Raw genomic sequence first — 14,838 nt, forward strand, 5'->3', positions numbered from 1 at the left:
GGTAGTTGCTGGATTTAGTATTAATCTTCCATAATTACTGGTCTAATGCGAAACACAAAGATTAAATCCGAGAAAGATCCCAGTAGAGATTGAGGGAAAGCAGATTATATAACTAAATATTAACAGACGTGATGCAAAAGGCTGAGTAATAACAGTGCTTTATATTGGATTTTTACATATTTTTTTTAAGTTTCTGTTCTGTCGTCTTGCTTGTATGCCTTTTAATATTATTAATATTGCATTTATTCTGTATGTGTATATTTTATAATGATTAGGATATATTACTTCTACATAAAACAAATCTAACAAATCTAGAAAATATGGAATTAATCTTGGAGTAGAAAAATCACTGGTAAATTAGCATTGGTCAAGCTGGTTACAGAGTAATATTTATCAGGTTCAAAACGAATACTATGGAATTCCACAAATGTCTCCTACCTCTTTCATCAGGAAGGGAATTGTTCATTTTGATGGGCATGGATTCAAAACTTAATGTTTTGCTAATTTGAGTTTGATTAGCTTGGAGTTTTATGTAGTCATGAGCCAAATTGTAGCAACTTCAGATGAACAGGAGCGATAAAGTTGTGGAATGGTTTGTAATGAGGGTAGAGTTTATTGTTTTTGGATTTTAACCATGACATTTAGAATGATTACCCTTTAATCTGCTGTAGTGTGCCTTTGCAGAAGTTTTCTGATGTGTTATAGAAATATGCAGAGAACCACAAATCATTTTACAGGTTGTAACCAGTGTCATGTATGAGCTTGAACTTTTACACTATTCATTTCATAATATTTAATATCATTAAGGTTTTGTTTTATTTGGAGAACATATAGTGTGTGTGTGTGTGTGTGTGTGTGTATGTACATATATATATAGATAGACAGATATATATATATATATATACACACACACACACACACACCCACACACACACACACACACACACACACACACACACACACACACTGCTTCCACTGCGAGAGAGATAGGACAGACATGAATGAGGAAGACTGGCTGGTTGGGGGTGGTGCGTTATGTAATACCTGGGGTTGGGATGCTGGCAGTCACATAACTGTCAGCGAGATCCCAACACCGGCTCGGTTGGGGTAAGTAGTTTTACACCCTAACCCTTAGGGGGGTTGGGGTTATGGCTATCCTTCAGAGGGTGTCGGCTGTTGGATTCTGGTGTTGGACACATGACCACCGGCATCCCGACCACCGGGATACCAAATGCATCCCCTGCGGGACACAAGGTAAGTTTGGGAGGGGGGAGGTTTCAAAACAGCACAGAGGGAGACGGGGCCTGACAGAGTGGAGGACAGGGAAGGGTGGAGGGCGGTTACTGACGTGACCAATATACTTATAAATATATATATGGAAAAAAACAGTGGTATAGTAGAAGAACACACTGACTCAGAACTTGTCCAATATAATTTATTTTGCCAGGATGACCGCAGACCAGTAGCTATCATACAGTAAATGTTCATGGCCCTATCACTGAGAAATCTACTGGGAAACCTAAAGGGACGTTGTAAGTGAGGAGGGGGTCGTCTGCAGACTCAGTCCAGGCCCCCTCCTCTCTCTCTTGCCGGCAGCTGCTAATAAATTCTAGCGCTGTGCTAGAGTGTACTATTCATGCGCAGGGCTGCAAGAAAATGTTGCAGTGACAATTTCCCTGTCGATTCTCCCTACTGCACATGTGCAAAATATCGGAGAAATGGCCACCGTTCCATTTTCACGGTGCTTTTACAGGGCTGCCACAGTGGACTCTACACACACTACACCCATACGCAAGTAACTCCCTAGTACCTGGCATCGGTCATACAGATAATTGGCCCAGACAGTCTTTTTATACCTTAGACGCCTCCTCTCCCTCCCAGACTGACAGGCAAACAGCACACCCACTCTGCCCTCTTAAGGGAGTTCCTCACATGTGCTCTAGTTGATCCGATACATGCTTTCATCTGCAGCAGGCTGCAGGGGAGAAATGCACTGCAGTTAATACATACATTTTCTATCCTGCAAATACATGACTTCCCGAAAAGCAATACGGTACGGCGGCACACACAGGTACAAACCACTAGAAGTACATATGCATAACTTCTACGTTTCAGTTTGATTTTTTTTTTAAAAACAGTTATCAGGAATGATATATTTTTTTTTTTTTTTTTACATAAAACTGAAATGTAGAAGTTATGCATAAAACATGTACTTTTAGTGGTTTGTTTCTATCGCTCACTTTCCCATAGAGAAAAAATGCAAAAACCAGCACTCACGATTCAGTTGAAAGCAGAAGAGGATTTATTCTTCAATACAAATCCATTAGTGATACATCCAACAACTGTGGCCCGACAGCTGTTTCAACGCATACAGGTTTTCTTCAGGGGCTAATGACACAGAGCCCAGAACTTGCATATATAGCAGAAAGTGGAGCCAACACTTAACAAACCAAACCAATGCTGTGGGAGGTCTCTCCACATGAGTAGTGTGCTCATTGGATGCCCCCGTGGGATGGGGAGTGTCAGCTGTGTAACTAAGGTAAACAGACCTTGCTCACCGCCCGGTTACGGCTGAGGCTGCATGTGTCCCAGGTGCTGTCAGATCGTGTCAGAATTAGTGAAGGCACCGATCAAAGCGTAAATAAACAATACTTCCTCACATGCAGGTGCCTAGTCAAAACACCCCCTAGGGCGGCCGCTCTCGTGGGGTTAAATATCCAATAAGCTAAAATGCAGATAACGCATGATGCTGCACAATAGTCATTGCTTCACAAACGAACCACAGTAGATATGAACGTGCACCCGAATGTGCTTGTGAATGTGAATTGTTGGATGTATCACTAATGGATTTGTATTGAAGAATAAATCCTCTCCTGCTTTCAACTGAATCGTGAGTGCTGGTTTTTGCATTTTTTCTCTATGGGAAAGTGAGTGATATTATAATACTTTTTGACCTGGCACCACAGTAATGCTTAAACTTTTTTTGGGACTGAGCGCTGTCATTTTCTATGTGTATATATATATATATATATATATATACAGTATTTCAGAGGAAGATAGCGGCACTCGGAGTCTCCAAATAAGGTGCATAGAATAGCAAAAAATGCTTTTTATTTCAACGTTTCGGAGAAACCCTGAAACGTTGAAATAAAGAGTATTTTTTGCTATTTTATACACCTTATTTGGAGACTCCCGAGTGCCGCTTTCTTCCTCTGATATTGCATTTAAGGGGGCAATCCCCTTTAAGAGGGCACCTACAGCAAGTTTGAATCTGAGTGCCGGATGAACCTATCTACTATATAAAAGCGAAAATTTGTCCTTTTGTCTTTCTATACAAATCCACCGTTTACAAGTGAAAATCGTGAAATTTTACATACAAGTGTATTAGAACATGAAGGAGGCAACTAAAACAATTAGGAATCCCTAGCACCCCTACGGGGGGAGACATCAGCACAGAATATATCAGGAGATAGCATAACTCCGGAATTGCTGGAGCAGTGTACTCAAAAAATTGGTACACATATGCCTTACAATCTGGGAACAAACACTGTGGGGGGAAGACACCCCTAGCAACCCTAGGGGTGAGACATCAGCACTCAGTATTACAGCAGACAGCATAACTGTGGAAGGCCTGAAATTTACACCAAACTTGGTACACATCTGACTTACACTCTGGGAACAAACTCTGTGGGGGTTAGACACCCCTAGCGGTGGGACAGCAGCACAGAGTATTTGAGGAGACAGCATAACTCCTGAATGTCTGGATCTATTTACAACAAACTTGGTGCACATATGACTTACAGTACAAGCTGGGAACAAACACTTTGTTGCTAAGACACCCCTAGCGCCCCTAGGGGTGAGGCAGCAGCACAAAGTTTTTCAGCAGACAGCATAACTCTGGAATGCTTGGAGCAATTTACACCAAACTTGCTACACATATGACTTACACTCTGGGAACAAACACTGTGGGGGTAACACACCACTAGCACCCCTAGGGGTGGGCCAGCAGCACAGACTATATCAGGACATGCATGATATGTCAGTGATGACAGGGCTGCATGTGACAGGGCCAGTGACATGGTGTGAGGAGGGGAATGCAGGTAGCACAAACCCACACAGTGAGAGTTATATAGTGGAAGTAGCATGGCCCCCCAGCAGCACAGAGTATATCAGGAGATACATAATGTCCTGCGTTATATAAGAAACTGTAAAAAAAAAAATATATATTTTCACAGGGGCACTGACATGATGTGAGTAGCGGAATGGAGGCAGCAGGAAGCCACATACTGATAGTTGTATGAGGGGAAGAGCAAGGTCCCTTGGGGGACCAAAAAGGGGTCCGGCCACTACACAAAGTGTGTCAGGGAAGCAAGATATGCCTATATACTAGATCTCCAACCAACGTAAATTAACGAACAACTATCATTCTAATTTACCATCCTAATCCTGTAGCAAAGCACGGGTATTCAGCTATCTACAATGTTATTTATACTGTGTGTTTAATATTTAAGTTTATTTTTGTAAACAGACATTCTTAAAATCCCGGGCAACGCTGGGTACTCCAGCTAGTTGGATATATATATATATATAGCATGCAGTCGGCGGCACTCCGATAATACAGAAGCACATAGGCAGGTTGTATGGAAACAACGTTTCGAAGCTTTAATTACTTCGTCCTCAGGTTATAACAAAGACAATAAGCACATACCTTATATCCCCTTCCCATGTGCGGTGAGCTCCGGCGTGGACCCGGCGTTCAGACGCCCACAGATGACGTCATCCTGCCGTCCCTCCAACCAAAAGCATCACCCTGTAATCAGTGTAACATATACAACCACAATAAGAATGCCAATAAAAGATACACCTAAAGCATGCAGATTAAAAACAAATGTAGATCAGGCACAGATACAGTCAGTGCAAGTATTAACAAAAATAAACACCTTGCAATATCCGCATAAGATATGTATCACGGATCTAAAATCCACCATCCAGCAAACACACACAGAGAATGTACTCTAATTATGCTAAAGAAAGCAATGCAGCCCCAATGTCTCGTTGAGACCCCTTGGAGCCAATGTTTGTAACTCATGGATCCATTTTGACTCCTTTTGCAAAAGTTGTAAGGATCTATTGCCCCCTCTCACTTTGGATGGTGCCGCGTTTGCAAGCGGAATTGAATGGCCACTTTGAAGCAGTGTTTGGACCTGTTTAAGCGCAATCTGAAGGAGTTTCTGCGCCATTTCGTGATGAAACATGTATCCATCACTACACGCCAGGAATGAAGGAACAGTCAAAACAGTGGACTTCACCCGGCGAACGTGCACCAAAGAAGGCGAAGACGGTTGCTACTGCCGCAAAGGTCATGGCCACCGTTTTCTGGGATTCGAAAGGCATAATCTTCATTGATTATTTGGAAAAGGGAAGAATGATCACAGGGCAGTATTATGCTCAATTATTGGGCAGATTCGACAATGCATTGAAGAGAAAACGGCCCTATGTGGCGAAGAAAAATGTGCTGTTCCACCACGACAATGCGCTGGCACACTCGTCCCACGTCGCTACAGCGAAATTGGTGGAATTGGTCTACGAAATTGCTAACGCATCCGCCGTATTCTCCAGATTTGGCCCCCTGTGACTTTTTCCTGTTTCCAAACATGAAAAAATGGATCGGTGGAAAGAGATTTGCATTGAACAAGGAGGCCTATTTTGCAGAGTTCGTCAAGTTCTTTGGAGAGCTTGAAAAAGTTGGAATATTGTTGGCCAAGTGTATCGAGCTAAAATGGGACTGTTGAAAAACAAATACAAATTTTCCCAATAAAACTTTTTTTCTTGCCTGACACTGGTACTTATCAATTACCCCTCGTATACTACAGTGTTGGAATTTTAATTAAGCACTCATGTTGATCTCTGTATTTAAGCATAGAACTACGTAGATGGTTACATCTATGAATTGCAATAATCCAGTTTGCATGTGTGTGTGTTTTTTTTATAATTTAATTCAATCACTATTTAAATCTTGCATAGAATAATCCTAAACCTGGCAGGAACAGCACTTGACATATATATGTTTAAGAAAATAAATGAATTGCAAGCATGCCAATTTTTCTGAGAGTCCAGGCACTGTAATATTTGGGAGCTTGTCACATTCCTGCACCATTTCAAATGCATCATCATTTCTCGTGTAAGCTTGGAAAATATTCAGTCCAAAGCTTAAATAAAGTAAATAAAATAAAGGTCAAAAGAAATATGCAAAAACAGGATTAAAAAAAAAATCTTTCTTTTCAGGCATTACATTTACAGCTTCCTAAAAAGGGTTTCTGTTTGTGTATGTGTTTTTGCCTTTATTGATACGAACTAATCATAAAATAAAATTGTTACACTGCTGCATGAACATTTTATAATTGAACTTGTCCAATTTCAACACAATTGTATTTCTGATACAGAAAAGTTTATTTTTGTATTATTATTATTATTATTATTTATGAAAAGTGTATGTGGCATTTAATATATTCTCTACTTTGCTACACGTGCTAAGCTCTTGGGCTACCAAAATTTACACTTGTAAACACAGCTACTAATTGCAGCTTTTTCCTATATTATTATAGCTGTTCTGCCGGTTTGGGTTCACTTAGTGGCTGCTTCTTAATATATAAAATAAAAATATGACTGCACATGGATATAATTAATGTAATAAATTAATTCATTGTAATAAGTGCATTAATTGGTGAATTGATTAATTTGGTAGTAATAATTATGTCTAGAGAGAACTTGCATTAGGTAAATGTAAAAATGAATCAATAGTGGTATGGAAATTATAGGCTATGTGAAATGTGAAGTTTTTATACACATACGCTCATATTTATGTGTATTGTGGTATCCTTTGTTGAAAATAGATAAAAATGATTGTTAATTAAAGAAAAACTCCCTGTAAACTAAATAAAAAAAATTCCTAGCCAAATATGTCACTTTCTGTTTCTGCCTTACTCTTTTCCTTTGCCTGGTTGCATCATTCCTCCTTCAGGCAACATCAGGCTACAGTACTTGATGAGGTTGTCCTTTTGTAAACAGCCCCTTCTTAAAGTTTACGCTTTCTTAACTGTTCACCCTCCCTATAGGAAAAGGTAGGGAACCCAGCCATCTTCTGCGGAGGATACCTTCTAAACCCAAGTCACAAAGAACTAAATAGTAGACATATGCGCAGACCCCCGCGTTTTGATGTTGGGTCTAAATCATCATAGTGTTTTGGTTTCATCAAAACCATCCTAAAGTGTTTTAACTTTGGATCTGGAATTATTTAAAATTGATAAAAAGCAAAAGTCATATAATTTGGACCTGTTTTTGTTCCTATGGTATTACAGGTTGAGTATCTCATATCCAAATATTCCGAAATACAGAATATTCCAAAAAACTGAATTTTTTGAGTGAGATAGTAAAACCTTTGTTTTCTGATGGCTCAATGTACACAAACTTTGTTTAATACACAAAGTTATTTAAAATATTGTATTATAAGACCTTCAGGCTGTGTGTATAAGGTATATATAAAACATAAATGAATTGTGTGTATGTACACAAACTTTGTTTAATGCAAAAAGTTATTAAAAATATTGGCTAAAATTACCTTCAGCCTGTGTGTATAAGGTGTATATGAAACATAAATGCAATCTGAGCTTAGACTTGGGTCCTATCACCATGATATCTCATTATGGTATGCAATTATTCAAAAATACGGAAAAATCCGATATCCAAAATACTTTTGGTCCCAAGCATTTTGGATAAGAGATACTCAACCTGTATTATCAGTAACATTTCTTGTGTAATCTGAAATCACGATGGAGGGACTTGCATGCCATCCAAAACACATGACATTTCGTTTTTAGATCCAAGATCAGAACTTGGTGGGATGATTCGAGCCAGGACTCAAAAACCCAAATCCCAAGCCTGGACTCCGTTCGACTTGAAACCCCTTACTCATCTTTCCAGAATAGCAACCTTTTTTGCCGTTGTTACTACAAGTACATTATAGGCCATCCATTGCTCTACAATACCAGTCTTAGGAACACTTCCATGTTCTTCTGTAGTGAATTATCAATGTACTTAGGGCCTAATTCATGATTATAAGGAATTGCACAACTGCAAGGGGCCAGGTGCTGCCATCACATGTAAGTCATGCTGCGGCTGACGGGGCTGCCAATGATATAGTAAAACCCGTTCTGTACATGCACAGAATGGCTCTTGTGCCTGCGCACCCCCCCAAACATCGTATTTGAACGTAAACCATTGGGTTTGCATACAAATATGAATTAGGCAGTCCTAGCAGAGCAGCAAAACTACGGCCTGTGGAGCTAGACTGGCGGGACAGCAGTCTTTAGAGTCCAGTGATGAAAGCAGTTTATAGTACACATCTCCCTGTCTCTAGAGTAAAAAGAAAAAAAATACAGACCCCATGAAGAAAAAGTATTTTTGCAAGGACCAAGGTAAAGGGTTAGAGGAGGCCTGGCCAACCTTTGGCTCTCCAGCTGTTGAAAAACTACAAGTCCCAGCATGCCCTGCCACAGTATTGCTATTAGGGAATGCTAAAACTGTGGCAGAGCACTGGGATGTGTAGTTTCACAACAACTGGAGAGCCACAGGTTGGCCAGGCCTGGATTAGAGATTTCGCTTATTTTCCCTGACTGGAATTCTCCTTTTAAATAAATATCTATGTTGGTGCATTTTGTATTCTTCACAAAAACAATTGAATTCTGAGAAGTGGATTTTATTTTTACAGGGGAAATCCTGTGTGAGCCCCCAAACAACAAACTCGACAAGTTCATTGGAGCATTAATCTGGAAAGATAGCAAGTATTCCCTGAATAATAGCAAGATGCTTTTGAGAGGATGTGTACTGAGGAACACTGAATGGTGCTTCGGAATGGTGATCTTTGCAGGTATCCTACTCATTAACGTAATTAGTCACTATGCATGGCGGTGTTGTACTAGGTAGCAAAGCATAATCAGGACTGACAGACAGTGTTGGATTTGTGAATACAAACAAGATAGATTACTTCCAAAAGCCCCCTGCCGTCCACTAAGATCAGAGGTTCACCCATCCTTGCATAAACAATAATAATACAAGAATCATTCTAAAACTTGGTGCTGGGAGTGTCCACAAAATGCTAAATATTTAAATGCAGTTTTTACATAGAAACTCGACCGTTGCAGATTTTCTTATGTATACACACTGGGGTAAATTTACTAAGATTCGTATTTTCCAGATTCAGGTCAAAGTTCAATCACGAATGACATCGAAAGTGTAAAACTGCAACTTTTGGAATTGATTACGACTAATTTACTAAGCTGTCGTATTCGGGTTTTTCTTTTGTTCCGATGTCGATGTCATTCGTGGTTTTTTTTCTATTTTTACGGCAGTGATTAGCAAAACACTGCCGACTTTTTTTTACAATCAATCTCGGCCGGATCTGTGTGATCCGTGCTGGGGTTTATTTTTTTTTTTTTTTTAATTAAACACTGTAAAATAATAAAAAAAAATGCGTGGGGTCCCCCCTCCTAAGCATAACCAGCCTCGGGCTCTTTGAGCCGATCCTGGTTGCAAAAATATGGGGGGGAAAATGACAGGGGTTCCCCCATATTTAAGCAACCAGCATCGGGCTCTGCGCCTGGTCCTGGTCCCAAAAATACGGGGGACAAAAAGAGTAGGGGTCCCCCGTATTTTTAAAACCAGCACCGGGCTCCACTAGCTGGACAGATAATGCCACAGCCGGGGGTCACTTTTATATAGTGCCCTGCGGCCGTGGCATCAAAAATCCAACTAGTCACCCCTGGCCGGGGTACCCTGGGGGAGTGGGGACCCCTTCAATCAAGGGCCCCCCCCCCCCAGCCACCCAAGGGCCAGGGGTGAAGCCCGAGGCTGTCCCCCCCCCATCCAATGGGCTGCGGATGGGGGGGCTGATAGCCTTTGTTGTAAAAGAAAAGATATTGTTTTTAGTAGCAGTACTACAAGTCCCAGCAAGCCTCCCCCGCATGCTGGTACTTGGAGAACCACAAGTACCAGCATGCGGCGGAAAAACTGGCCCGCTGGTACCTGTAGTACTACTACTAAAAAAATACCCAAAAAAAGACAAGACACACACACCGTGAAAGTATAATTTTATTACATACATACACACATACATACATACTTACCTTAAGTTCCCACGCAGGTCGGTCCTCTTCTCCAGTAGAATCCAAGGGGTACCTGTTGAAGAAATTATACTCACGAGATCCAGGGGTCCAGGCTCCTCGGGAAATCCAGGGGTAATCCACGTACTTGAAAAAAATAACAAAACGGTGTCCCGACCACGAACTGAAAGGGGACCCATGTTTGCACATGGGTCACCTTTCCACGAATGCCAGAAACCCACTCTGACTTCTGTCTAAGTGGGTTTCTTCAGCCAATCAGGGAGCGCCACGTTGTAGCACTCTCCTGATCAGCTGTGTGCTCCTGTCCTCACTGACAGGCAGCACACGGCAGTGTTACAATGTAGCGCCTATGCGCTACATTGTAACCAATGCTGGGAACTTTCTGCCCTGCGGTTGACCTAAAGTGACGTCACCGCTGAGCAGAAAGTTCCCATCATTGGTTACAATGTAGCGCATAGGCGCTACATTGTAACACTGCCGTGTGCTGCCTGTCAGTGAGGACAGGAGCACACAGCTGATCAGGAGAGTGCTACAACGTGGCGCTCCCTGATTGGCTGAAGAAACCCACTTAGACAGAAGTCAGAGTGGGTTTCTGGCATTCGTGGAAAGGTGACCCATGTGCAAACATGGGTCCCCTTTCAGTTCGTGGTCGGGACACCGTTTTGTTATTTTTTTCAAGTACGTGGATTACCCCTGGATTTCCCGAGGAGCCTGGACCCCTGGATCTCGTGAGTATTATTTCTTCAACAGGTACCCCTTGGATTCTACTGGAGAAGAGGACCAACCTGCGTGGGAACTTAAGGTAAGTATGTATGTATGTGTGTATGTATGTAATAAAATTATACTTTCACGGTGTGTGTGTCTTGTCTTTTTTTGGGTATTTTTTTAGTAGTAGTACTACAGGTACCAGCGGGCCAGTTTTTCCGCCGCATGCTGGTACTTGTGGTTCTCCAAGTACCAGCATGCGGGGGAGGCTTGCTGGGACTTGTAGTACTGCTACTAAAAACAATATCTTTTCTTTTACAACAAAGGCTATCAGCCCCCCCATCCGCAGCCCATTGGATGGGGGGGGACAGCCTCGGGCTTCACCCCTGGCCCTTGGGTGGCTGGGGGGGGGGGACCCCTTGATTGAAGGGGTCCCCACTCCCCCAGGGTACCCCGGCCAGGGGTGACTAGTTGGATTTTTGATGCCACGGCCGCAGGGCACTATATAAAAGTGACCCCCGGCTGTGGCATTATCTGTCCAGCTAGTGGAGCCCGGTGCTGGTTTTAAAAATACGGGGGACCCCTACTCTTTTTGTCCCCCGTATTTTTGGGACCAGGACCAGGCGCAGAGCCCGATGCTGGTTGCTTAAATATGGGGGAACCCCTGTCATTTTTTTCCCCATATTTTTGCAACCAGGATCGGCTCAAAGAGCCCGAGGCTGGTTATGCTTAGGAGGGGGGACCCCACGCAATTTTTTTAGAAAAAATAAGCACTTTCCCACCCCTTCCCACTGATATACATGCACGGATCTCATGGATCCGTGCATGCCTATCTAATCACGGGAAAAAAAAAAAGGTCTGTTTTTTTTTAGCACTTTTTTACGAGTTGTAATTTTTCACGGCAGTGTTTTTTTTTTTTTTTGCTTTGCACTTCTTAGTAAATGACCGAGATTCATACTTAAACAGCCGCGTTTTGACCGATGGTGTATTCATTCGTAATTTTTTACTTGGACTTGCAAAAAATTACGAATGCCCTCATCTCTGCCGTGATTAGTGTTTAGTAAATTACCGAGATGACACTTTGATGAAAAAACGGCATCTCGGTCAAAATCGGGAGCTTAGTAAATTTCCCCCACTGTCTCCAAATACCGTCTGGTGTCACTCCCTGTAGAAATAAATGTCCTTGTATCCCCTCTGGTAACACACTTACTTTTGAAATAGTGGGAAACAGAGAATGTACACGCCCCACTTCCAATAGCACTTTTATCATTCAATTTGCCACTTGCAGCGAATAATCTACTTACCAGAATCTCCAATGTCCATCTCCACCCTCAGCAGCTTTATATGCTCATAGTGGAAATTGTAATAGACACACAACACGTAGCAGTCACAAAAACTTTAAAAATAATAATTTTCTCTGGCTGGGTCCACAGGATTATCCACAAGATAACATTGGGATATGGTTGAGCGACAGCGGAAATGGCACCAACACGGTCACGAGCTTTCCGGCTTCCTAGGATGCATCGGGGCCTCACCATATAGTCCCGCCCACTGACTCAGTCAGATCAGTTTTTTGCTTGGTGTGGCAGGAAGCCGCATGGTCACAGGGCTGCTGAGATAAAGCAGCCTGAAGCTTTTATTATTTTATTTTTATTTTTATAGACTCACTATAATTTTTTCGAGCGACTTTTCTTAACAGCGTCTTAAACGCATACTGGAAAGAGTCGCTCCAGCAACTCCCCACCGGGTCGCAACAACGCTTACCTTCGCGGTAATAGTGCTGTCTCGACGGGCGTCTGTGTCGGATGTTCTAGCAGGTCCAGCAGGCGTAACCAGGCTGTGGCCGGAGCATGGGGTGAAGGGGAGTCTATGGATTTACCCTTACTAGGGGGATCCTCACACAGCTACACTGTCTTGGTGGAGACTACAAACAGTGTGTTGATGCGCCGAACATCTCGAGTGCGACAGCGCTACGCTCCAGGGATCATAGGCGCCAGGACTAGGTAGAGGCCGCGATCCTTAGAGTCTAAGTCAACAGGGGGATTCAGACGCTCTCCTGGCCGCCCCTCCTCCGAGTTCATGACCAGTTTCCGCACGTCTCCCGTCCATGAACTGAATGACCTCACTTCCGTCTCAGACGCTACCACGAGGGTACTCGGTCGCAGCTTAGAAGCTGCGGTTGTGTACACTAGAGATCCCGCCTAGACCGAGTCGCAGGCCTTAGCGTCTGCATACACGTGGAAGTCGCTGAGCGTCCGTGTCCACAGTGAGCGACTGTGTCCGTTATCAGGAGCGGTAGTGTACATCAGTAGCGTCTGAATCCACTCAGCGTCTTACGAGCGCATTTGCTTGGATATGGAAGTGTGGTGAGTCTCCCTGTATCCCGCTCTCCAGAGGAAGGGTATACAGTACTAAAAATTCTCTCTACTTGTTAGTATGAATTGTTAATTTTTAGTACCTGTTGCATATGAGATCTGTATATTACTGTGTTTTCTGCATGTTATGTTGAAAAAGAACCAGTTAAAAACAGAAGTACAATTTTCCTACTTATTTATAAGTTGTAATTGGGGTTGTATTCTCATATGACAATGTCTAATGCTTTAACATGTGACTGACTGCTAGTATGAGTGCTGACTTTTCTGTGTAACGTCAGTCCTGTTCTGACCCTCAATTCAGGTGCACTGTGGTCAGATTGATCTCACTTCTATATACTCATATATAGGTGATTTTCAGTCACAAATTGTGTAGTCATTTACAGATTATTACCATGTATGTGAGCGGCAAAAGTGACGAGGAGAATTTATCAAGCACTCCTACATCCCTAACATGCTTATCTTGTAAGACAGGGTTAATTGGTATGGACCAATTAGTCACTTATGAGGGCTTGTGTAAAAAACAGGAGTTGGTTCAACCACCAACAGAGCCACCATGGAATATGTTCGCAAAGACTCTATCTTCAATAGCGGACAGGTTAGCTCCGGTAGCACCACCTCAAGGGTTAGGTTACACTATTAACCCATACATGCAGCTCCCTTCCTACGGCTTGGTTCCAGTAGTCTCTACAAGCAACCAAGGGACAGGTAAGACTAAGACAGATACGTCTATGTTGCAGACTACACAAGATGATACAACAGATGATGATACAGTATATTCAAATACTCCGTATGATGATCAGTCGCAGAGTTTTAGTTCAGAGGATGTAGCTGAACTTATTAATGCTGTGAAGGCTGTTCTCTCTTTGGAAGAACCAGCCAAGTCAGTGTTAAAATCTAAAGCACCTGTGTTTAAACGAACAAAATCAGTGAAAACTGAATTCCCAGCGTCAGATGAGCTGACGGAAATGATGGATGAGTCTTGGGCGACGCCCAGTAAGAAATATAAGATTCCGAAAAGATGGAATTCTTATTATCCATTTCCAGCTGCGGATTGTTCGAAAAGAGAAGTTCCTCCAAAAGTAGATGCACATGTACTGCGACTTGTGCATAAATCTGCTTTACCACTGTCATCTACCTCACTAAATGATGTCACTGACAGAAGGGTAGATAGCTTTTTGAAAAATGTATTTTCTCTAGTAGGAGCAGTGGTAAGACCTGCTATGGCTTCGGCCTGGGTAGCAAAGGCAATGGGCGAATTGATAGAGGAACTAGAGAATTACATCTCTTCTCCTACTACGGAGCAAGAGTATCATTTAAGCCGTTTAAGACAATCTGCCCAATATTTGGAAGAAGCAGCAATTGATATGGGTACAGTAGCTTCTAAAGCTTTAGCCTTGACAGTAGCCGCTTGCAGAGCAGTTTGGCTATGTACCTGGAAGGCAGATGCGGAATCCAAGTAAGAATTGGAAGCATTGCCTTTTGTTGGTAATATATTGTTTGGGAAACCATTATCTGATATCCTAGAATGAGAGGCTGAATCAAAGAAGGTCAGATTTCCGGCTACTTATAACCTTAAGTCC

General features: G+C 42.4%; 1 protein-coding gene across 3 annotated transcripts in view; it reads left to right on the forward strand.

The window, feature by feature from the left end:
• The window catches only part of ATP8B4 (ATPase phospholipid transporting 8B4 (putative)), a 498,700-nt gene that overhangs the window by 337,446 nt on the left and 146,416 nt on the right, over nt 1-14,838 (forward strand). For all 3 annotated transcript variants that reach the window (XM_063926015.1, XM_063926016.1, XM_063926013.1), the window contains one exon: nt 8,768-8,926. In XM_063926015.1, the coding sequence (XP_063782085.1) occupies nt 8,768-8,926 (159 nt within the window). The remainder of the gene's footprint in view (nt 1-8,767; nt 8,927-14,838) is intronic.

This window comes from Pseudophryne corroboree, chromosome 6 (assembly GCF_028390025.1).
Source record: "Pseudophryne corroboree isolate aPseCor3 chromosome 6, aPseCor3.hap2, whole genome shotgun sequence".
Lineage (NCBI taxonomy): Eukaryota > Metazoa > Chordata > Amphibia > Anura > Myobatrachidae > Pseudophryne > Pseudophryne corroboree.